This window comes from Odocoileus virginianus, chromosome 4, assembly GCF_023699985.2.
Source record: "Odocoileus virginianus isolate 20LAN1187 ecotype Illinois chromosome 4, Ovbor_1.2, whole genome shotgun sequence".
NCBI classification, from domain to species: Eukaryota; Metazoa; Chordata; class Mammalia; order Artiodactyla; family Cervidae; genus Odocoileus; species Odocoileus virginianus.
The window spans coordinates 52,728,091-52,753,822 of NC_069677.1; the positions used below are offsets into that span (position 1 = coordinate 52,728,091).

General features: G+C 44.8%; 1 protein-coding gene and 1 long non-coding RNA gene across 3 annotated transcripts in view; one reads left to right on the top strand and one right to left on the bottom strand.

Moving 5' to 3' along the window:
• Positions 1 to 1,166: 1,166 nt before the first annotated feature.
• The window catches only part of ARHGEF26 (Rho guanine nucleotide exchange factor 26), a 136,600-nt gene continuing 112,034 nt past the window's right edge, over positions 1,167 to 25,732 (bottom strand). Inside the window, exons 12-15 of one of the 2 annotated variants that reach the window (XM_020879458.2) lie at positions 18,660 to 18,869; positions 6,569 to 6,636; positions 5,333 to 5,437; positions 1,167 to 3,275 (exon numbers count right to left, since the gene is read on the bottom strand). In XM_020879458.2, the coding sequence (XP_020735117.1) occupies positions 3,133 to 3,275; positions 5,333 to 5,437; positions 6,569 to 6,636; positions 18,660 to 18,869 (526 nt within the window). In that variant the 3' untranslated portion in view covers positions 1,167 to 3,132. Of the gene's footprint in view, positions 3,276 to 3,713; positions 5,183 to 5,332; positions 5,438 to 6,568; positions 6,637 to 18,659; positions 18,870 to 25,732 lie in introns of those variants that run through there. The other variant, XM_070466560.1, reaches the window with a different exon arrangement.
• Positions 9,364 to 15,343, top strand: LOC139034769 (uncharacterized). The gene is made up of 2 exons (XR_011487311.1): positions 9,364 to 12,037; positions 14,509 to 15,343. It is a non-coding gene; the product is annotated as an uncharacterized lncRNA (long non-coding RNA).

Genomic DNA, 25,732 nt, shown 5'->3' on the forward strand with positions numbered 1-25,732 from the left:
CCCATAAAAAGGAAACAGTGGTAGGTACCATGGCCTGTTATTTTTGCACAGAGGATGGGCTAAAGAGGAGGGTGCATCCTGCTGCTCCAGAGATGATACTCCCTATGGCCCTGCTCCCCTCGCCCGTCACGCCTTAGTGAAAATGCAGCAGAGATGCCTTTATGTATCCTATCACACAGCTTTCTCTCAGCTGCAAAGAATGCTGGAAAACTAGCATTCTAAGGTGGTGTAAAGAGTGTTGCAGACAGAATCCTAAGACAAGCTGCATGATCTCTGCTTCCTAGGTGTTGGCATCTCCAATTAGGTTATACTGCATGGCCAAGGAATTACGCAAATCTAATTAAGATCCTAAATCAGCTGAATTTGAGTTCATAAGGGAGATGATTCTGTGGGTCTCATATAATTACATGAGTTTTAAAGTATTCTCCAGCTGGTAGCATAAGATGAGAGAGATCCCACGTGTGAGAAGGACTGAACAGGCCACGACTGCCTTGAAGGTGGAAGGAGCCACACAGCAAGGCGTTCTAGTCCCTGGAAGCGGTGAGCACTGCCCCACCCGCCCTCCCTCCAGCAGCCAGCCAGGAAACGGGCTCCATACAGCAATCACCAGGGATGGAACTCGGCAAGTAACAGGTATGAGCTGGAAAGCAGTCAAGCCAATGCTCGATTCCTGTCTTATGATACTAAATGCAGAAAATTCAGCCAAGCCATCCTAAACTTCTGACTTTAGAACTGCGAGACCATAAAGGAATGTTATTTTAAGCCACTGAATTTGTGGAAATAATCCTCATTCTTTGTCTTCCACCAAGATTCACAAAGGGGTAAAATGTCCCAAGTACAAAGGTTCAGATACTGAGTGGCCAAAGTGAACTTGCAATAAGGTGTTTACTCCAAGGGTTAATAACTGAATTATTTGAGATAAGCTATTCAGTCATGAGGTTTTATGGCAACTCTTAAGAAAGAAATAGGATAGCCCAGTTCTTAAAAATGCCCCAGTGTTTTACAGCAGCTGAGGCCCACATGTACCCAAAAAAGATCAGACAACTTTCATATTAGCTGCAGATACCTTTTGAGTAGAGAACTCTGATTTGACTCAAAATGCAGGAAACTTAAATGTACTAAAATGAACATGTCCTACAGTAAATTAAATCACATCAGCACGAAAGAACAAGTATATACAAAATCTTTATAAACTCACATATTTTTGCCAAAAGTGTACAAGCAGTCTCATTTCACTGGGACAAAAAAGAATATTTTTGTTCTCCACAGGTCACTGAATGAAGTCATTGTACAATTCAGAGAAGATATACATAGAAACTGAACTGGGTGTGAAAAACAATACTGTGTCACTCACAGTGTTTTATCTAGTAACAGTATTAACCCACTTGCTAAATAGGCTTTGACTTATAAGATGCATGTATTTCCAGAACTGTTCAACATCTCATACTGATAAAGGATTCATACAGTTGCTAATTTTTAGTTTTACAGGGTATTAGCAAAAAATAATATGAAGTGGTCTCTTTGCAAAGCAACACATTTACTTTCCTTCCGTGAAAATGACCCATTAGTTAAATTTTGTCAGCCTCTCCTCCAAAAAGTCTGTGGTTTACCAACCCTGGGACCTCACTAGCTGATCCCACTGCTATTCTCCACTGCCAGACTGGCCCAGACCTCAAGTTGCTCAGGACCTGGAATATCTTTATACCCAGAAATGTTCCACTGACAAGGGAGAGTGATCCAGGGGCAACACAGCCACGGGTGGCCTCCCCACCATGGGCTCAACTGCTGCAGTGACGGGACACAAAGGTGAGCCAAGCTCACCCGCCTCCTGCACTGGGCTTCTGCAGCTACTCACAGCAGATAAACTTGGCAGACGGTAGCTGGGGACATGTCAGACGGGGACCTGAGTCCTTGAATGGTGTTGCCAGGCCCTTCGTGGCAAAGAATGGAGTAGAGGTGGAAAGTAGCTGCCAGTAAAAAAAAACTCATTCCTCCCCCTCACTCTTCCAAACCCTCCTTCCCTCTTTATGAAAACATTCAATCATAATCACTCTTCTCTCTCCTTGTACCAGTGAAAGAAATAAAGTTCTGCAGATACCCACAGTTAAGAGACTTCAAATCCAGCAAGCAAGGCCTTTAGTGCAAATAAAATGAGTTCCCATTAAGGTCAAAATCTTATGTTGTAATTAGGTACCAAGCTGGCTTGATACCTTTTAAGGTCCAATTTTACCTTCTTTAAAATGGTTAAAGTATGTTTCAGCCAATGTCCTTCTGCAAATAGGACTAGGAACCGTCTAAAACCTCATGTTATTGAAGGCAAAGCAGCCTCACGTCATCTAATCAGCTCAGTTGAATCTATTTTTAAAAAGCAGGACCCTTGTCCTATATTCAAGATTTTCTCACATATGTGAGGCATCTAAATTCTATGTTGTTAGAGTAGCCTATGTTTTATTAGAATATATTTACCTAAGACCAAAGTTAGGTGAGAAAGATTTAAAAACAAAAAAAAAAATCTTCTAAGGCTCCTTCCCTTCCAATGAGGAAAGGGGTGACAAAAATTCAAGTGTCAATTTCCCTTTTCTGGGAAGAGGTTTAGAAAGGCTGGGCTCACCTTCAGAACTCTAGCAGTTCCTTTTGAAATCTATCAGATCTAAAATATAAAAGTCAGGAAAAATAGTTACAAAACTGAGCATTTCTTAAAGACATAAAACCTTGGTAATACTAGAAGAACCATGTGAAGGAGATGTTTAAAGAGAGCTAATATACATTCTTGGTTAAGTGAAGATAGAGAAAATGAGGATGCAACATCTTACATAGATTTTCTTTTTATGCCAGGACATGATGCAATGAGTAGCTGAGGCAGCCTGATCCCTGAAGTGAACTGCTCATCTATTCTGTTAACCTAAAGAGGTTTGCAAAAGGATTGCTGTGCACAGACTGAGCGTTGCGGGCTAACCGTATCCAGTGCTGTTCTCCTGAGAGAACAGAACCACCTGGCAAACTTTAAGGCAAGTGTTTCCCTTCTTTTAATTAACTAGGCTGTGTTAAAATTAACATCAAAACCAGATCTGAACCAACCAGCCCACCATGATGTAGTGCAAATCTCGCAGTGGCAGAATACCCTCGGAGAGGCTACACGTTGGTTTCCAGTCCCAGCAAACGTCCCATTCTCTCCACATTCTTATCAATCGTAGCTTGACACGTTATCTCCTTAGCACATTCCATAGGAAACCAGCCCCGTTCTCCATCTCGAAGTCTTTCCCCTTCATACCAGCCTGCAAAGAAGAGCAGAGGTCTCAGGGGACACCAAGTGTTTGGAGGAATCTTGACTGTGTTTGGCTCCAAGTGAGGAGCGTAGGGGCAAATTTCAGAGCCAGCATTCTGCCCCAGGTTGGGTATCAAAGATGATGCAGGGTGAGGGGAGAGGTGGAACCGAGGGAAACCTTTCAAGAGGGAATCAGTGGCGTGTCATGATGAAATGCAGGATATGATCAGAGGCCCTGAAGCGAGCTGGTTGGGAGAGTTTAGGAGCTTGGGCTGACTTGAAGAAAGGAATCATGATGCTTTGGGTACTGAGAAAGTAATTTTTTTTACTTTATTTTTTTATTGAAGTATAGTTGATTTACAGTGTTTTGTTAGTTTTAGGTGTACCACAAAATGATTCAGTTATACATACATACATACATATACATATATATATATATCCCCCCAGATTCTTTTTCTCTTAAAGGTTTTCTCGGAAATCTCGAACTGTCCTCATTTGTTTTGATTCCTTTATTCTGTTCCGTGGCAGTGATTTCCACCACTGTGTATTCCAACTCACTTATCTATTCTTCTGCCTCATTTATTCTCCTGTTGATTCCTTCTAGGTATGTTTTTCACTTCAGTTACTGTATCTTTCCACTCTGTCTGGTTGTTATCTTTTATAACTCTTTAAAACTCTTTGTAACTTCTCTGTGCATCTGTTCTTTCCCATATTCTTGGGTCATCTTTATGATCATTACTCAGAATTCATTCTTGGGTAGATTGCTGATCTCCACATCAGTTAAGTTGCATTTCTGAGGTTTTATCTTGTTCCCTTGTCCGAAACATCTGTGCCATCTCATTTTGTCTAAGCTTCTGCGTGTTTTTCTGTGTATTTGGAAGCTCACCTGTGTTTCTCAAACTTGGAGAAGTGGCGCTCTATAGGGGCTGTCCTGTATGTCTCAGCAGTACACTCCGCTCGCATCACCCAGGGGCCAGAGGCTAGCTGGCGCCTTCCCACTGGGAGGTGGGCCTGGGTCTTGGCTCTCTGGTGGGCAGGGCCATGTTATGGGTTGTGTCTACAGGTGGCTGTGGGTTCAGGAACTCTTTAGAGAGCCTGTCTGCTTATGTCTGTGGCCGTGTTCCTGCTCTGTTGGTTGGTTGGCCTGAGGCTTCCCGTTCCTGGAGCCTATGGGATGTTGGGTAGGACCAGGTCTTGGTACAAATAAGCCAATCTGTCAGGCACCAGGATTGTCATGTGGTTGAACATAACCCAGTATGCCTGCCACCACTGTCCCTCAGTGAGCCACAGCTGATTCCTGTTTCCTCAGGAGAACCTCCAAGACCCGCAGGTAGGTCTGATGTAGGCTCCTATGAAGTCACTGCTTTTACCCTGGGTTCTGCTTACACATGACCTTGTGTATGTCCTCCAAGAGTGAAGTCTTACTTCCCCCCGACCTGTAGAGAGCCTACACTCCCTCTGGCTTTTGAAGCCAAATCTCTGGGGGCCACTCCTCCTGATGTCAGACCCCCAGGCGGGGAGCCTGAAGTGAGGCTCAGAACTCACTCCTGTAGGGAGAACTCTTGTCATATAATTGTTCTCCAGTTTGTGGGTCACCCACCTGGGTGGAGGGAATGTGAGATCTGCTTGTATCATAAGTGCACCCCCTGATCTTGTTGGGTTTCTCTTTTGTCTTTGGGTATATAGTACCCCTTTTTGGTAGGTTTCAGTCTTTTTATTGATGGCTGTTTACCAGTTGTGATTTTTGTGTGCTCATGAAAGGAGGTGAGCTTAGAATCCTTCTGCTCTAACATCTTGTCCCCCATCTGACTTGAACGAGGAAGGAGGAACCTCTGGAGCGGAGAACTAGGTCACTGGGGGACCAGGAAGGAAGGAAGCATTTCATGGTTCCTTTTGACGAACAGCCATTACTGCAGCCTATTAAAAACATTTAGAAACGGTAATGTGTAGGTACAGGAGAGAAAGGTGCATAGGAGAAAACCAAAGGTCAGGGAACATAAGCACTGACAATAAAATGAGACCCTGAGTGCTGGACCACCACCATCCCACTGAAACATTCCCACTCACCATCGCTAACACGCTGATAAATGAGGACCACATCTGCCACCTGCAGAGAGAGTTCATCTGGCTGCTTGGCAGTAAATGACCGAATGATTTCCACTTGGGTCAGTGCTGAGGGGGAAAGAGGACATAATGAGAAACGAAACAGGGACAAATCAATAACTTGCATCCATTCAGCCAGCATGGATAGAAAAAAGGTAGGCTTCCAAAAAGAAGCAGAAATTAGTTTCTAGGAGCTCCCTTACTTGGCCACGAGCTTCAGAGTTAGAAGCTCAGAATCAAGAGAGGCCTTTTATGATACATGAATCCCCTCAAAAATAGCTTTGATAACTCATTAGATACATCACACAATATAACTGGAAACAGCCACTGGGGAAACTGAGGCAAGACAGATTGGGTATGTGCCAAGGCCATGCAGCTGAGGATAAAATCCAGAATCTGTGCAGTTCTCCTGGCTCTCACCCAGGGTGCTGCCAGAGAAGGGTAGAAATAAAAGAAGTTCCAGCCAAATGTTAGATCCTAACAATCTTTTACTTCAGGGACTTGCTCCTGGCTGACCTGAGTTCTTACTTTGTTTTTTAATATGAAACTTGATTCCAGAGAAATTTCAAGCCAGTCACTTTAGCTTTGACTTTAAGCTGTGATTTGTGAGTGCTCCAGGAGATCGAGTTTTGTTGCCCTAATTCTTTGAATTTGCACTTCCAGCTAGAATCACCCAGAGCAGCATAATGTCAAAGCAACATGCTTAGCACATGGCACTACCCTTCACTGTGTCAGTCAGCTAGGGCTCCCTAGGAAAGATATTTTTAATATTATCTAATAACAAAAAGTCAAAAGGAAGGGTAAAGTGATTTACCTTAAGGTTAAAAATACACTTTAGTATGGAGAAGGTTTAAACATGCTATTACTGCCCATTGACAAACTAGAAATGTAGGAGCTTGACAGTACAAGCAAGGCGACCACTGTAAATTTAACTTTATTCTCACTGTCGTGTGTAATGATGCACCTAACTTGCAGGTGATTTAAGAGACTCAGGAAGGCTATGCAATGATCTGCGCTTCAGGTTGGAATCCATCCCCTTGTCTTCCAAAGCGGGGTGCACCCAGTGCTATGTGGGGCAGCAAGAGGGAAACCTTGGGAACTTACAAAGCGGGTAGTGTGGCATTTCACCACGAACAACCCAGCAACCAGCAGGGGGCAGAGCTCTCCATTTTTCAGATTGTCGGCCCTCCGGCTACTTACAGGTCCGATCTGGAGGCTGCTTCCCACTGCTGTGTCCCAGCGCAGTTATCCAACGGGCTCGCTCACTCCTAAACGCAGAGAACATCCCGTTGAGAGATTCAACAGTGCTTAGACACAGAATGAAGTATGTTCTAGAATGCAAAGGCTTCTTTCCCCCCAAATCAGGCAGAGATTCTCTATATTTATAAAGGTAAGTGGCTGGTCTTCAAAACCCAGGTAAGAGTTATTTTAAAGTGATAATCTGGAAAATGTAAATAAGCCCCAAAGAAGTCATGGTCAAGAGATTGTGAATGGATCTGTCTTGTTATTAAGTGGAATTTCTCATATGACAGCTTGTTGTTGTTGTGTCGCTAAGTTGTGTCTGAATCTTTTGTGACCCCACAAACTGGAGCGGGTTGCCACTTCCTTCACCAGGGATCATCCTGTTAACAAATAGCTGATTACACTAATATACACTCACAATCTGATATTTAACATATCAAAATAAAATTTCATGAAAAAAAAAATCCTAGTAAATCTATCTCTTGCCACTCCCTCCTCTCTGCACACTCCACCCATTTCCAAATAAATGAGAAAAACTGAAAAACTGACAGATTTAAAATCGTTCTGTCCTCCTACAACAAACATTGCCAAATATGAGCCTTAGCCAACTAGAAATTCTCTGTTCTCAGATGCTTAAAGTGGTTTTGTGATTACAGACAAAAGAAATTTTTTAAGGTTTTAAAAAAATTTTTTTATATTAAGCTATAATTACATGAAACAATAATTATTTAACTAAAAGATTAAAAGTTTAAAATGAGCAAACATTACTCTGTAATACAGTAACCCCAAGTTTCTGATTTGGACAGTCATATTAGGACTGTGATTAAATAAACCACACAAACATACACACTTTAAAATCTTTTAGGAAGCATTTGTTAGACATATCACTTGAGAGCCATTATTTCCTTTAAGTTTCCCAAAAGCCTGTTCAAAGAATGAGAAGACTGAACAGAAGTTCCAAGGTAAATGACCCAAACCAAGGTCAGTTTCTACTACTACATTCTACCTCTTAAGAAAGGGATTACTTATAATAATAAAAAAATAACCAAATGGGACCTAATCAAACTTAACAAGGTTTTGTTCAGAAAAAAAAACCATAAACAAAATGAAAAGATAATCTATGAACTGGGAGAAAATACTTGCAAATGATGTGACCAACAAGGGTTTAATCTCCAAAATATACAAACAGCTCATAGGGCTTCCTTGGTGACTCAAGACAGTGAAATGCAATGCAGGAGACGGGTTCAATCCCTGGGTCTAGAAAATCAATCCCTGGCTCGGGAAGATCCCCTGGAGTAAGGGAATGGCTTCACTTCAGTATTCTTGCCTGGAGAATCCCATGGACAGAGGAGCCTGGTGCGCTAGAGTGCAAGCGGTCAGACTCAACAACTAACATTCTCACTTTCATACAACTCAGTTAAAAAAAAAACCAATCAAAAAATGGGCAGAAGACCCACACATTTCTCCAGGAAAGACATACAGATGACTAGTAGGCACATGAAGAGATGTTCAACCTCACTAACCATCGGGGCTTCCCTGGCGGCTCAGACGGTAAAGAATCCACCCGCAATGCAGGAGATGCAGGTTTGCTCCCTGGGTCGGGAAGATCCCCTGGAGAAGGAAATGGCAACCCCTTCCAGTATTGCCTGGAAAATCCCATGTACAGAGGTGCCTGGCAGGCTACCATCCATGTAGTCACAAAAGCTTTAGACTAAACAAGATCACATTATTGAAGAACACACATAAAACTCTACACTATTCTTAAGTGTATACAGATCTGTAAGTGTTTACTTAGGTACAACCACGTACTCACACCCCCAGATCAAGACACAGACCTGCCAGGAGGTTCCTTTCTGTTCTTTTCCAATCAATGAACTCCCACAAAGGTAACTGCTGTTCTGATTTCCGTCACACAGAAAAGTTTTGCTTATCTTGAACTTTATGAAAATGGAATCCTATATTGTTGTCCACATTGATACTTGGCTTCTTTTGTTCAAAACATTCACCCAATATTGAAAACACAAGGCTCATCTCCAAGTCGGCCTCCTCTGAAGCATGAACCACATTTCTGACATCATCCCATTCTGATAATGCTGTCCCTAGGCTCCCCTCCACACAGCCCTGTCACACTGCTGGGCAGGTACATACTTCCTGAAGGCAAGCACCGTATCTCTGTATCTGCCTGCCCGTAACAGGAACTAGTAAACCCTGACCTCTAAATTGGTACTACTCATTGCACACTGACCCCATCTTTTATGGGCTTATCTGTTTCTTCAGCTGGGCCACAGATTCCCCCAGGACAGGAACTGGATCCTATAAATAGTATAAGGGATTGCGTATATGCCAGGTTTGGTGCTTTTTTGTATTTAGTGAGTACCATCTCATCTTTACAACAATTTTGAAAACTGTTACCATTCTTTTTTTTTCCCAGAGGATGAAGCTGAAGTCTGGAGTGTTAAGCACCTGCTCATAGTAAAACTGCTAAGTGGTACAGTCAGATTGTAAGCCAGGGATCATAAGAGGTGGTGCTCCTTAGCAAGTGCTCACAAAATAACCAGGGAGGCAGGAAGGGTAGAAACTGCAATCTGCTGAAAGACAGACTTACTTAAAAGAAAAACATGAGGTCGGGCCCTGATTGAGTTCATGTGTCAAGTAGTAATAAGCACAGTTCATATAGAAACTCGTGATACCGCCTTGCTTTCAAGAACTTGATCTCTCTCTAATACAGGCCCAGGTTTTATAAGGAGGTTTTAAGGAGGTTTTATAAGGAGCCAGTAAAGCACAACCTCTTTTCAAATAATCCCTTTGTTAGGTAAGATTTTTTTTTAAATTCAGGCTCAACGAGAATTTCCAAAGTACCAAGGCAATTGAAAACTAAACAGTATCTTAAGGATGGAAGCGCTGTTTGCCAAGCGTAACCTGAAACGATCCGCCTGTGTCTCCACACACCATGTCCAAGCCCATCTGGCTCACCATGGCATCTTCACGCGGCTCTTCCCGCCGCCGTCTGGGCATCTCCACAGGGCCCTTCCCGCCGTCCGCGGTCCTCAGCGTGGACCCTTCCCTGGTCCTGAGTGACTGGTCCCAGCGGCAGCCTCACCCTGCAGCCGGCTTCCGGAAGTCCAGATGAAATCTTTCTCCTGTGGCATACTGCCTGGATGCTAATGGCATCCTTTAGACACAGCGGCCCCTCGCAGGGACTCCAGGGCACAGAACAAGACACTCCTTGTTGCCTTGCTGAAAGGAGCCGCTTCTTGAAAGGGCTTCAATGGGCTCAGCCCCACCCCCTCTGAGATGCCATCAAAACCACACGACATTACCCGGGGCTTCCACAAACTGTGCCAAGGAGCTCCCGCCCGTCGTGAGGCGGAAAGCGCTGCATCTCTAAAGCTGGGAGGAGACTTGGTCCACGTAAAATGGAATTCTAAGAACAAGAAAACCCTGAGCATGGACATACCCATTATTAAATTTAGATATCAGGTCCAGGGCGCTCACAAGCAGACAGCTATTTTCTCTAGGGACAATGAGACAACACAAATTAACAGTCCACACCACACCTAGTTCATTGAGATTTCCCTCTGCCCAAACAAAGTGCCAGAATCAACAACCAATCCCGCTAATGGAGACCCAGGGCAGGTCAACTTTGAAGGCACTTCTGACCCCTCCTTTCAACCAGCATTCACCAAGTGCCTGCCTTGGCAGGAGCCCTGTGGTAGGCAGGGGCTGCTAAGTGAGTAGTATGGGCTCTCCTGCTCTTCACAGCCGTCAGTGAGGGGTCAGAGCAAAAGACAAACAGAATCCAACGCATCCTGCATTTTGCTGGGATGGCACCTTCTCCATAAAACCCATCTGACCGGGAGAGAAAGGAGACCGAGCTGAGGAGAGACCCCTTTGACACAGATATCTGGAAACGCAGTCCTTTCTGTCTGCATGGCATGAAATGAGGCACCTCCAGTTCTTCCCCACTCAGGAGTCAGCCATCGTAGCACCCTGACCTGTCCCTTACATGATTATGCACAGGTGTAAACTTAATTGCACAAAAGTCAAAGATACAGCCAAGCTGGACTTTGATTGACTATCAGGCATCTGCTAGAAAAGACCGATACATCCCGAGAAAATGGAAAGCACACTTTGAAATGGGCAGGAGTGTGGATGAGGTGGAAGGGAATGAATGCGCCCACGGAGGGCTTCACCACTGGAGGGGGTCATCCTGGTCTTTCAATAGAAGCCCAGAGACTTCAGCTGCTGTTTGACCTTCCTTTATCTCTTTTAAAAAGGCATTTGACCAGACACCTTTTGTGCTCCTTTTCACAGCCTACAAATTTACTTACAGTTCCTTCTGAAGCTCCTGTAACCCATGGCCTTTGGAGACAACGTCCCCTGAGCCTTCCTAGGGTGATCATGGAGGCTGCTGTTTCTGTTCATTCTCTCACACATTCAGTTCAACGAGATGAATTCAATATGTGATCCAGAGAAAACCCACAGGGCAGAAAACATTCTCACGAATGCTATGCAACAAGCCGTATAAAGCTGTACCAGCTCAACTTAAGCAGTTCCCCTTGCTCACTAAGAGTTTTTTAAAATTTATATTCTGTGACATGCTATATAGTTAAATCAGTTGTTTCTTGTCTGTCCTATCAAACAGCTCATGAGACCTAGTCTGGTGCACAAATCCTAGAGTTAATCTGAAGTGGGTCAACTACTACCTGTTTCCTTTAAAAAAAAAAAAAATTATAAAAAGACCAACGCCATCACCTGCTCTCCTTTTCCTGGATATCAATGATGAGGGATCACCAAAGATTATGTATGGGCACCTACAAATGTAAAAGATTATTAGATGTAGGTTCAACAAACACTACAACCTAAAATAAGTTCTTCCCCTACAAAGTGTCATCTCTGGATTTTTCTTAAAGGGTGAAGAGTAAGTCAGACATACTATTTACAGTTTTATTCCGTCCTGTTTACTTCCTGTTAATTAAGTCATTAACAGAAGCAGGAAGAGTGCAAAAGACTCTCTGCAAACAATGCCCCTTTATCAGGAGGCCCAGGAGCGGGCTGTCTGAATGGCTGACAGGACTAACCACAGCCATTAGGCGGCTAGTTCATCTTGTGAGACAAATTTTGAGAAGGACCTCTGATTACAGCTTAAGGTGATTATATCTTATAGCTAAATAGAAGATAAAAGTTTGTGTTCATTACTAAACATGTCCTGCACAGGCTGGACCCAAATGCCATCCAGATTCCACTGTGGACACAGGAAGCCAAGGACACCGCTTGCCACAGCCTCACTCCATGCCAGCTGCAGCTGTCTGGGCTTCATTTTAATGAAGGCAGACAAAGGGGCGCTCGGGCGCCAGCATTCCTCTTGAAAGGCCAGAGGAAGAAGTGACTGGAGTAAAACACTCTTCCCTCGTCCTTTTATCAAGGGTAAGCTTCTGTATTTCCCACAGACTGTTGTCTCATTAATAATACAGTGACTTAAGATCTTTAAAAAGCAAACAGATATAACACCGTATGGCTTCGAGGTACATCCTTAAAACGGTTTAACCATATCCTTGAGAACACATGTTGAAAAACAGGTGGGATTTAGATAACACTTGCTCTAGCAGCACAAAACCACCACCAACAAAATCGCAGTCAACAGAGACGGACAGAGGAGCAGTGTTTCCCTGCACTTGGTTCCAGGTCCACCTTGGCTTGGATATAGGAAAATGAATTAGATTAATCGTGGGGCAATTCCACAAAATACTCATTGGGAACCTGCTATGTACAAAGTGGGAAAAGGACAAAACAGGCTGAGTGTGGGGATTAGGAGTAAAACCATGCAGAACTGGGGAGAAGAGTTAAAGGCTCTGAGGATGCCTCAAAAGATAGAGGATATGCAGGGGGTCCTGTGGGGGAGGTGGTGGGATGGAAACATGTAGGAAGATGCAATACACTTCCATTCAGGACGAACCAGTCCAGGATGGATCTGTTCAGACCTCGAAGCATCAGAAATGCCACCAAGTGTCCCAACTGGCTAATGTGAAATTAAAGAAACGCGCATGTTAGGGGAAGCAGAAGGTACCAGCGATGACTGGTTTCAGAAAGGCTGCATTTCTGAAGGGGAAGTGGAGAGGAAGGTCACATGTGGGGAAAAATGAAAGTGCACAGATAACAGGTTGAGAAAAATGGAAAAAAGTGGGGTAAGCATGAGAGAGCTGGATGGCTAACGGAATGGCATTAGAAGTAAAGAAAGGAGATTGGGCTGCTGGGGGTGGTCCCCAGGAAGCCCTTGCTCGTCTTCTGATGCAGCGCCCTCAGCCGGGCGGCGGAGGAAGTGACTCAGAACAGGGTGTCGGCCGCTCAAGCCAGAGCGTCGTCGATTCCTCTCCTTCCCTCACGGCCACGCCAGCTCGCCAGTCCTGACGCGGGCGCTGTCGCCTCTGCCTCCAGTGTGATGTTTCCATCTCTCACGGACCACAGTGCATGCTGCCATCTGACTCACCTGGACTCATAACAGGACCCTAACTGCTCTCCCCGATCAATCTCCTGCCTCCACACCTGCCTCTCCAGCTTATGCGGTTCTAAGCCAGCGCTTCTCAAAATATCTGGGGTGGACTGGTCTTCACCACCCCAAGACCCCCACCCCTGTTCCAATTCAGTGTGGACCGGCTGTTCTCAGATACAATGAGGATGAGTTGCTGTTGAAATAATCGCACACTAGGATGCCGCGGAAGTGTCAAATTGCTGGATGTTTTTAACTGTTTCCCTCAGGCCGGGCCAGGAGCTCATGTGAGGACTGGCAGCCCACAGGCCCTACTGGAAGAGCTCTGCTGAAATGCTCCAGGCTCCACCAGTGTCTCAGCTACCCCCTCTCCGCTGACTTACTGTGGTCTAGTCACTCTCACGACGTTCAGGCCAAGCTTCCCGGCAGCTGGGACGCGCTGTGCCCTCTGCGTGGGCCATTCTGGCCGCGCCCTTTCCCACAGGCATTCCCATTCACCCCTCTGGGCTCAGTTCAAACGGCCCGGAGACGCTTTCCGCGCCATCTGATTTGGAGGACATCCCCCACCCTAGCACCCAGCACTCACTCCAGCACACACTGCCTGACTTTACTGTTGCCCCTGCACTTTCCCCCCATTCACTTTTAATATTAGATGAAGAGGCTTCCCCGGGAGCTCAGTGGTAAAGGATCCGCCTGCCAGTGCAGAAGGCATGGGCTTGCTCCCTAGTCTGGGACGATCACACGTGCTGCGGAGCAACTAGGACCGTGTGCCCCAACTACCGGGCCTGGGCTCTAGAGTCCCGGAGACTCCGGTTGGGGGTGGCGGCGCTCAGGACTGGTAGAGCAGAGGGTGGGCGAGACAGAACCGACGGAGGGAAATGAACCAACAAGCGTGGTGCATGCGGCAAGCGCTCGGCATTCTCGGGAACAAGAGCACCACCAGGAGCCGCGCTGAGGCTTCCCTGCAGAGGAAAGACCTGGCACCTGGATCGAGCCCCGAGGACTGAGACATCTGCTAATCTGAGGAGTTCCAAGAAGGGTATTCCAGGAAGTGGGAAAAACGGGCAAAGGAACAGAAAAGGACGTTTTGAAGTGGAAAGTAACCTGGGGGTGCAACATCTATTCAGCATTATAAAATATTTAAATCACATGATGCCCTACATTTACCACAGACCTTTTCCTTTTTTGAATCTATGGACTTATACTCCACATTTTAGTAGTTTTTACATTTGATGGTAACTGGCTTCCTGGAGTTTCCCCTTCAGATCCAGAATAAGGCCAGGTGGGAGTGGAATAGTCTCCTGGCTGGCAGCTTCTCAGGAAGAAGCTTAAAGTTATTACAACGCTAGAATCAGAAAGGTCAAGGTCAAGTTGCATCTTTGTCACTAACCCATTTTCTGTGTCATTTCAGGCAATTCACTTCACCTTCTGGAATCTCATCTGACATCTGGGGAAAAAGCTGAGGGAGCTGGACATCAGACTTATAATGAGGGTCACTACACATTGTCTAAAAATGCTCTGGAGAGCCAGAGGGGCCTATTCATAATTTTGCCAGAACAGACATAACACTGATCCCGAAGAAACCAAGACGCTGTCTTACTTAGATGTCATCTTACTTATTACGTACCTCAAAACCGTGAAGGACCATCCTCGAGAAACGCCCACAGCTCCCTTCTTCCTGCTCTCTGGCTGGCTTAGCGTCTGGCCCATCCCAGAGGCTCGCCACGTGTTTGCCCCACTTCCTTTCTGTGAGCTTTTCTGCATTCTTTGTGTAATCAAAGCTATTAATCTGTTCTTCCACAATTCCACTGTCTTATGATAGCCTAACTGTCCCTGTGCCAAAGAGCCGCCCCTTCCTACTGCTGCTGATTTTACATTCCCAGGTGGCCTCTACTGAGAAGTTTTTCAAAGAAGGTACAGACATCATTCTTTTTCAAGCCAAAGAATGTAAATAATTGATCTAAAATCCTGCAATTATTCAAGGTCAGAGTGGTGATAAAAGCCTTGTTTTCTCAACTAGATTGCTGATGGACTATTTTAACCACATATAAGAGCTAAAAAACCTGCTCAGCTATACCTTTCACAAACCTTAGATGCAAGGAAAACATTCTACACAAACCAAGACTCTTGACTGTTCAAAATCATGTAGCCCTGTGCCAACCTGCACATTTCCAAATGCAGCATATAACAGCTTGCCAGGGTTTTAAACAGCTGATTTGAAAAAAAAAAATAAAAAAGAAAGTGCATTTTGACTGTCCTGTTTTTTTTTCAGCACCCAAGTATTTGTCCAGATTTTTACTTTGCGACTGTAACTGAGTTGGGAGCAGGGGAGAGTTAGGGAGTCATTCCTTCCATACCCAAGGATAGAGCTACCCATTCACATCTTCTGGAATGTTCTCTTGCTATTAATTAAAGAGCTACAAATATGAGTCATACCCACGGGTTAACGGGTGACATAACTAGATATTCTGAAAATTTCTGGTTGAGGAAATGAACATCCATTCAGTCCACGGCAAGATTAAAAAGCAAGAAGAAGGATGGAACACGGGTTACAGAAAGTCCCAGGAAAGGATTGAGCCTCGGTGTAAAAACTGAATGTGCCGGCTTACTGCCTACTCTCTTGGAATAATCTCAGAAACCAGCAGCAGAGATTACATAAATTATGGATGAGACAGTCAGGAAAAGATCTGTTGATATGTTGGCAAGATCTGAATAAAGAACAAACAATCCTTATAAACACAGAGAAAAGGAAAACATGAGTGAAACCAACAACACTTTCTCCCTTATTCAAAATGACAAACCAATGTCTTCATCTCTGAATAATTCTTTAGAATGTCTGGACAAGCAGTCATGTCTGAAGTGTTTAAGACTTATTTTCATCCTTAAAGTTCTTTAAGATCTAAAGCTCAGAAGTACTAAATTCTCTTTTTTGAGAGAGGCTTCCCCAGACAGAGGAGATCTAGGTCTGTCTTTACACGCTAAGGGGTTTTATCATTTTTAAGAGTTGAAGAAATGCCTTCAAGAAATGCCTCAGCCCTGGCCTTGGGTGTGTCCCCCTGCTGGTCACCTGCACAGTCCAGTAAGCACCACACCCAACAGAGATGCCCTCCCCAGAGGCACAAACACAGAGGAGCATCCTTGGAATGCCGCAGGGCTTTCCAGCCCTTTCCTGGAAGAATTCTGGGGCCTAAGGAAGAGGCATTTCTTGTTTTATAAACAAACACAGGGGATGGCGCTCCTTTTCTTACTCATTCCCTCTGTCAGCTTGAGAAGTGCATTTGGAATCCTCCCTTTCTGCTGTTTTTCAATCTCAAACAGCTTTCTATACCCTGCCCCTCCTGGTTCTCTTCGCCCTTTGAAAAGTTGCTTCTAGAGCCCAAAACATGACATGATCGTTCATCGTTTCACATGGATGGCTTTTCCCCTTCCTTCTCTTTTCTTGTGTCTCTCTTTAACAAACCAGGGTCCCTGTTAAATATTCTTAGAAGGTGGAGATTGTCTCTTTGGGTTTACTTTCACTAAGAATTTGTTACAGTCTTAGGGTGGTTATTCACCCTGATTCATTTCATCAAACCATGTTAAGACCCAAGTAGAAGAGTATAGGAACCCCAGAGAACCAAGGATGAGGGACCTTCTTTCCCTCCATGGCTTCAACCTCTGACCCAACATAATACCTGCCTATGATGATTATTTTAAGAGGAGGCTTCCAGTTTCCAAACAAATTGGCCAAGTATCTCTAAATGGAAAAAACTGCAATGTAACCGAATAGGATCCTGCAGGGCCTTCTCGGGACAGAACCCCCACCCCCACTGTCCTCTGCTCCGGCTCCTTCCAGAGGTACCTAAATAACAGTATCTGATGCACATTCCTGAGCTCTGTCACAGATGCTGAAACCACCACCAAAATGGAAGAAATACTGCTTGATGATCACGCACCCCCAGACTTACTGGTACCTAAGGATTGATAAGGGAAACCACCCTGTTACCTGAAATCCACCAATCAGAACTGCACCCGCTGACAACATACCCTGTAACCCCTTCCCTCACCTGGCCTTTAAACGTGCTTTGCTGACATCCATCTGGGTGTTTGGGGGTTTGGCACGAGTCAGCCATCCTCCTTGTGTTGGCACCTTCACGATAAAGGCTGCACGTCCCTTCATCACAACCCAGTGTCAGGAGATCGGCTTTACAGCGCACAGGCATGCGGACCCAAGTTTGGTTCAGTAAGAGCGGAGGCAGACTTGACAATTAAGCCCCTTAACTTCATCCCATATGGCCTTCCCCGCTGGCTCAGATGGTAAAGAATCTGCTTGCAATGCAGGAGATCCAGGTTCAATGCCTGGGTTGGGAGGATCCCCTGGAGAAGGGAATGGCAACCTACTCCAGTATTCTTGCCTGGAGAATCCCATGGACAGAAGAGCCTGGTGGGCTATAGTCCATGGGGTCACAAAGAGTCGGCGTGACTGAGCAACTAACCCTACCAGTACTGGCTTCATCCCACGTGAGAATGGGCTGCCTACTAACTGCCGCTGAAACTGTTGGCACAAATGTGATGACTGTTCTGCCTCTGCATCGACTCTGGGCAGGAGAGAGGGTTCATCAGAATGTTCGGGAACCGCTGAAGAAAACTGCCCACCTTGACCAGCAAGGCGATAACCACTTGCATGAGTTGTCTCACAACAGGAGGGTCCCGATAAGGAATGGGGTGCTGCCCCCAAAAACGAACCAGAAGAATTTGGGAGGGGCCAAAAGGAGGGAGGAGATGCCACCCCATAATGTAAGCCAACCTCCCAGAAACTGTCAGGCCAGAATCCATCATGGCTGAGAGATGTGCGTCCCGCTAGGGAGGCCTCTGAGTCAGACCAGGTATGAGCCAAACGATGATTCCTCATTACTATGAAAACGAGATCGTGGACTCTGGCAGGGAGGTCCTGCTGGGTTCCGTTACCTGTGGCTCTCTGCCTGGGCACCACTTCCCTATAAAGTCTCTTGCTTTGTCAGCACATGTGTCTCCTTGGACGGTTCATTTCCAACTGCTAGACAAGAGCCCACTTTCAGGCCCTGCATGGGGTTCCCCTTCCTGCAATAAATATATTTCCCTAAACCCAGTGTCTCTTTTGACAAATCACTGGGCTTTCTGCTGCCTGGCTGAAGGTAGGTGACTGCAAAATGACTTCAATTTCAGTAGCTAAGGAAACACAGGGCCTAGACTCAAACTACCAGTAAGTCATATTCCTAGGGCTCCTGGGTCATATTTTTATCAATAATTAAAATAAACTGATTTTTGAGCCATTCTGTAAGTATAAAACTCACTACCTAAAGCACAACACATCCATCAGGACTCATGGGGACAAAAATAACAATATCCATCTCTCAGTACGTTGAGAGGATCAGAGTGAGATGAGTATCTACACAAAACACCCAGATGCTATGCTTGGTGCATAACAGGCAGGCAATACAAATACACAGTAAGCAGCGTTTTACTGTTTCTAGGCAGTCTGTGGACCAAGGGTAATTAGACCGTCAGCAGATATGATGAAACTCTTGCCCTGCACATACTTACTGTGTCTCCGCTCCCAGCAGCATCTCCACTTTCTCGTTGGCATGGTTACTAAGGACAGTCAGCGTAAAGAGGTGACTGGCAGAGTTCTGTCTTGAATAAAGCATTGTGGAGCTGTTCTTCCCTGGAGAAGAATTAAGCTCTTCACTGTCACAAGACTCCACCAGTAGCTGATCTCTTAAAGAATAATCGTTGACATTGTAACTTTCTTCACTGTAAAGAAAAGGGAAAAAGAACATGATCAGGAATTCAGTGGATGAGACTGTGACGCTGTCAATTTTCAAGTCACACGTTGGGGGACATGGAGGGGAAGGGAAGGAGGACAGGGAGAGAAAGATTTACCTTAAATACGAATTGAACTTTGAATTATTCCTACTGATTATGAGTCAGCATGTGTGCTCATTCATTTCAGTTGTGTCCAACTCTTTGTGACCCCATGGACCCCATGGACCGGAGCCCGCCAGGCTCCTTAGGCAAGAATTCTGGAGATCATCCTGACCCAGGGGTTGAACCCACATCTCTTACATTTCCTGCATTGGCAGGCAGGTTCTTTACCACTGAGTCACCTGGGAAACCCTATGAGTCAATATAACCCTCCAAAATGAAAACCTCTTAATTACTATTTTTCTGTTGTATACTGAACTGTATCTTAGGTATCAAAGCAATATCCAGACTTCCCTGGTGGGACAGCGGCTTAGAGTTCATGGTCTCGATGCAGCGGACCCAGGTTCAGCCCCTGTTAAGGAAACCACACTGCACATGTCACAACTAAAGATCCCAAGTGCTGTAACTAAGACCTGGTGCAGCCAAATAAATATTTTTAAAAAGTAATTAGAAGCAATATTAAAAACAATTATTAGACCCTCCAAGTTTCCTTTTACACTATCCTGGCATTGCTGCAAAAAGTAAAACATAGAGACATCACGGGACTGCTTGAACAGATACTCCCCAGCCTCACCTCCATCTGCAGGATGAGATCTGCTCACACTGGGAGGCAAGGCTGCCCTACCAGCCCCTAAACCGCCAGGCGCTGGAGGAAGAACAGCCTCAGAGGTTGGTCTTCTGGCAAGACCCCTGGCCCCTCCTGCCAGCATGCACAGCCTCCCCTCCAGCTTCAGACAGCGCCCACTGATCCCAGCGCTCCCTCCATCCCTGCCTGTGCCCCAGACTGACCCTCTGGTGGTCTTCATTCCCCGAGATGCACTCTGACCTGCACAGCCCTAAGCACGTGCCTAACTGGGCCTCACCTCCACCCCTCAGCTGGCTGCTAAACCCTTTCACTGCGTCCTCTGGAAATCCAGCGAAATCTTCTAAATCCTCAGCCTCCTCTCTGAACTCACTCTCTCTACCTTCTTGCCTTAACAGATACTAGGCTCCTCCTAGAGAGCACCGCCTCCCTAGAAGGCTTTCCACGGCTTGAGTTTCATTATTCTAGACATCCCAGAATGTCCTCAGTCTCTATTTCATCATCAAAGTCATCTCCAGGCCCCTGGATCCTGCCTCATCCTCATTCATGAGCGTAGCTGCTGGCTTCCTGCTGCTGCCCAACACCCCTTTCTTGAATTTCCATGTGGCAATCCTTCCACGATCCTGGCCTCTCAGTTCCTTGATTTCCCCTTCAAGGATCGACCCTGTTATCACCAACTGCAACCTCTCTGCAATCCCAATGTCAAACCCACTTCCTAACCAGCCCTGCTAGTCTCTTTGACTCATCTCTTCTAATCCTCAACCCCAACAATTTTAACCCACCATCCCTACAACCACTGATTCCACTGCCTTTCCCTCCATCCTTGAACCCTTCACGTCCTCTCATTCACCCTTATTCAATTACCCAACTTGAATTTCCCGATACCTAATTATAAAAGCACTCCTTGTATACACAGTCATTTTCCTGGCAAATCCCAGCTCTAGTTAGATACAGCTCTCCTCTTTTCTCTACCTGTCCTGCAGGTCAAAAATAACTGGTGAATAAATGGATGACCATGCAATACATTCTAAGAACCATATTGAACAATTAACTTACCTAATAAAAAATGCAAATTTATGAACTCAGAAGAGCTAAGAAAAATCCTAGTGCTCAACTATACTAGGAAATTTCAAAATAGGCCATTTTGCTCAAGATTTCTGAGAAAATTTTTCATCTGGTAGTGGGCATCTGTCAACCATTCCCTGTAACTCTCCTTTAAAAACTTTATGATCTTTTTAAAAATTTAGTTTTATAGATCCTTCCCCCACCCCAAACCAGCAAATACAGTTGTATCATCCATAAAAGCAAAAAACTGCCTTTTGATCAAGCCTGTTTGTTGCTAGGGTAATAATCTGTATTAACTGGAAGTTCACATGGCAACATCATCCCCGAAACTCGCTGAGACCTCACTTATACAGGCCTGCATAACTGTGCTCAGAATATATAAAATATTTCTCATATCAAAATGAGGGTTATCCAAGTTCATGTGATTTTTATAAAAGGAGGAAGCAGGGTAATATACTTTACAAGCAAACAATATTATACCTTGTGAACCACAACCAAAGCAGTCAATTTTGGGCAAAGCAGGTGTGGGGTTGCAGCCTGCAGGCCCACAAGGCTTGTAGTTGCCCAGCCTCAAGACAGACCCCGCAACAACAGAGACATCAGCGGTTTATGGGAGAGGGGATCTCACATCTGAAACAAAAGGGTCCCAGAGTGACAAGTGTGCTGCAGGCGGCAAGCAGACCAGGGCAGCAGTCTTCAGTGCCCAGGGGAGAAGAAGCTACCATTTACAGGGGGAAGTGACATCAAGTGGGCTCACTGGTTTCCAGGAAAATGTCCCTCATAGCCCCTCTGGTTAACAATCGTCACGAAGGCAGATGTTTCCCTTAACAGACAGGCATGTGAAGCTGTTCTGGCCAAAGGATTAGAACAATCCCCAGCTGGGGCAGTGGGCAAGCACATTCCTGTGAGCTGGGCAGAGGTGAGGGAGGGATCCAGCAGGGCATGCACAGACAGTAAGAGAAGGGCCATCCTGAGTGGCCTGACCATATAGCAGGTAAGGCTTATAATACTGTCCAGACATCTCAGACACAGATTTAACAAAACCCAGGACTCAGGATGAGACCAAAAGGAAAAAGAATAAAAACGAAAGCAAAACCTCAACAACAGCAGCAAAAACGAAAGGAAAAAAAAAAAAATGAAGCCTTTGGTACTGTCCTCTCTCTGCACCCGAGCCACTCTCTTGGTCCAACTCACAAGCTTAAAAAGATCATCTTTTAGTTAAAATCACTTCCAATTAAAAATAAGTCTGCTTCAGACAGGGAACTCCAAGCTCCCTAATGGTGTGCACATGGAGTACTTAGGCAGTGCCCTATGCTATGACATTGCACAGGTATTCTCTGTATTCCCAAAGAAATACATGGCAAAGAAATCTGCATGCTATGAAGGCAAGTTCTGAAAAGGCTTCAGCATAAAGTGGCTTTACTTGCTAGATGGTCCCCAACAGGATTCCAAACCAAGAGTTCATAGCAAACTCATGCAAATGGACATGAATAAGCTACTTAAATCTCCCCCCACTTAATTTTCAGAGTTATTACCCCCTGTGTTTGCCTTAATGCAAACAATATCAGCTAGTGTGTTTCACTGATGTGTTGAATTTCTGACTTCAGGGGGTAGGTAATTAGAGACAGAAGAAGTAGAAAAATTAATAGAATATTTTTTTAAATTGTTCTCTTAAGCCATGACAACTACAATACCGTTAAGACCTAGGGTGACCATTTGTCCTGGTTTATGCCTGTTGTCCTCTGAAATGTTCAGCTGGGATGGCAAAGAGTGGCCACCTCATTTATAGTCGTGCGAGTTCACCTCAAGATATCTGGCGTCCACACATCTGGGCCATTGAACTTTCCCACTGTTTTAACTTCTGTATCCAAAATAGGACTCAGGAAACAAGTGTGCTGTTTTCCTAACTGATTCAATAGCAGTCACCCAGTATCATTATTTTATCTAGACCTGCAAACATCTTCATTATGTAATAAATAATGTCCACAACTTCTTGACCACTCCTTTAACGCACTTAATATTAAAAAAAAAAAAAACTTGATTTAACAGTAGTCAAGTAAGCTATTTATCCTTGTTGGCTACTATTCAAACCCAACGGAACCGACAAGGAAAAGGAACTCGCTAGCATGTCCATGCTCTCTCACACAAAATACACACTCACACAGTTAATCTCATAAAGGTTCAAATTACTATCTCCCCCTCTCCAAATCTGCTGAATACTGAGTGAAGTTCTTTCTCCTCATGACAATCAGCAAATACTAACTCTCTCATACTAATACAAAAGGATAACTGTTAAAATACGTGCATAAGGATCTCTCTGGTAGCACAGGGAATAAGAAGCTGCCTGCCAACGGAGGAGACACAGGTTTGATCCCTGGTCCGGAAAGATTCCACATGCCTTGGAGCAACTAAGCCCATGTACCTCGAGACTGTGCTCCCCAACAAGAGGAGCCACTGCAAGGAGAAAGCTGGGCACCGCAATAAAGAGTTGGCCCCTGGTGGCTGCAACTAGAGAAAGCCTGTGTGCAGCAAGGAAGACCCAGGGCAGCCCCAAATAAATAATAATAGTAAAAATACGTGCATAAGCAGAAGAGGGGGAATCCACAGTCAGATGCAGCCATTCACAACCCCATTCCCCCTTCCGCTGACCCACCCGTGTCCAGTAAAGTATAAAACGAGCTCAGCTGGGTTGGGAAAGATCCCCCTTCCCTAAGGGAAGTTGATGCTAATCAGACTTCCCCATGTTTGTTTCTTTCATTTAGCAAACATATGGTTTACATAGCCTCTGAAACAATCTGGATCATGAATTTAGGAAGTTAAACTGCTCAGAAAAAGGCAAATGGAAAAACCACCTTTCCTTGCACCGAGCAGTTTACACATAGACTTCCTCCGATTGTCTTAGCTGCACTCCAAGCTTGCCGGCTGCTCATCAAAGAGCAGCCACTCTGTGCAAAGCACAGCCTCCTGTCAGGCGCAGCAATCAGACCAATGTAAGCCTGTGGCTCTGTGGCATAAACAACATGGGTCTCCCTGTCGAAACTTACAGTCCTAGTAACCTTTGGGATGCCTTTTCTTTTTTTAACATGATAAAAAAAAAAATATCAGTAGAGAACAGGATATGGTGGTAAATAAACACTTCAATTATTCTTCCCTCGGAAGGCATTCTTTTGTTAAGCGGCTCAGATACTGCTTGGTTCTCCTGTATGCAACCTACCAGCATGCACTAAAAACTTTTCAGCCCATGATACACCTTTTCTGAGAATAGTTGATTCTTAAAGTAAATATTAGGGAGCACTTTTGACTTTCTCTCCTGTCAATTTCTATAAAGGCTGGAATGCTTTCATAATGGGCATATATTTGAAAAAATAAAGCAAAAGTATTAGTCACTCAGTTATGCCTGACTCTCCGTAACCCTATGAACTGTAGCCTGCCAGACTCTTTTGTCCATGGGATTTCCCAGGCAAGAACACTGGAGTGGGTTTCCATTTCCTTCTCCAGGGGATCTTCCCTACCCAGGGATTGAACCTGGGTCTCCCACATTGCAGGCAGAGACTTTATCATTACCCAGGAAGACCTGGGCATATATTTATTACTTTTAAATAAGGGCAACATTTAAAACTGCATACATGCATGAAGTGAAAGTTGCTCAGTCGTGTCCGACCCTTTGCATCCCCATGGACTATACAGTCCATGGAATTTTCCAGGCCAGAATACTGGAGTGGGTAGCCTTTTTGTTCTCCAGGGAATCCTCCCAATCCAGGGATGGAACCTAGGTCTCCCGCATTGCAGGCAGATTCTTTACCAGCTGAGTTACTAGAGAAGCCCACATACATGCATGCATGCTAAGTTGCTCAGTCACATCTGACTCTTTGTGACCCTGTAGACTCTAGCCAACTAGGCTCCTCTGTCCATAGGGATTCTCCAGGCAAGAGTACTGGAGTGGGTTGCCATTTCCTCCTCCAGGAGGATCAAACCCCCGTCTCCTGTGTCTCTCGCACTGTAGGTGGGTTCTTTACCACTGCACCGCTAGGGAAGCCAGGTGCATACAACATACATTTTTAGAATACCAAATTTTACATATTTAGAATAAATATTTAGAATATTTCAAATAAAATTTACATATTCAGAATACCAAAATTTAGAATACCAAAGCTGCATGTGTCTACACACATCAGTGAGAGCATGATGACAGACACCCAACTCAGCACAGGACTTACTTTGGGAAAGAGGGGGAGAAAAAGGGGATAAAGAACAGGCTCTAGGTCGACCTGCAATATTATATCAGGACTTTTTTTTTTAAAGAGAGCTGGCAGTGATATAGCAGGGGAAAAAAAAGTAACACTTGTATCTGTTAAACGTGGATGACAGGCATGTTGGTGGTGGTGGTGGTTTCATCGCTAAGGCATGTTCAACTCTTGCAACCCCGTGGACTGTGGCCTGCCAGCCTCCTCTGTCCATCAGATTCTCCAGGCAAGGATATTGCAGTGGGTTGCCATTCAGTGTTTGATAATTTTCTGTATGTTTGAAATATTTTGCAACTCAAGGTAAAAAAAATCTAAATAATAAAGGCATAGATGTGAAGACTGTCAGCATTCCATGTGTTCTGTGGATGCCTGAGGGTACAGATGAAGGGACTCTTGGGCAATGGAATATTTTTTGCCTTACAAACAACTGATTACTTGCAGATAACATCACTGACTGAAATATATTACAAGGTAAGAGTGAATTCACTAAAATGGTTGGGCTAAAAAAAAGAAAAAGGCTTTTCCATATATGAATAACACTCAGAAAATATAATGGAAGAAGATCTTATTTATAATAGACACAAAACCCACAAAATGTTTAGAATTTTAAATTGAAGTTTCTTCTACATGAAGACAGGCAAGAGTACTGGAGTGGGGTGCCATTTCCTTCTCCAGGGGATCTTCCTGACACAGGGGTCAAACCTGGGTCTCCTGCACTGACCCTAAATACATCTAGGAATTTACTACATGATATCAGTGACATTTCAAATCTGTGGAATATTGATAGTTTAGTCAACAAA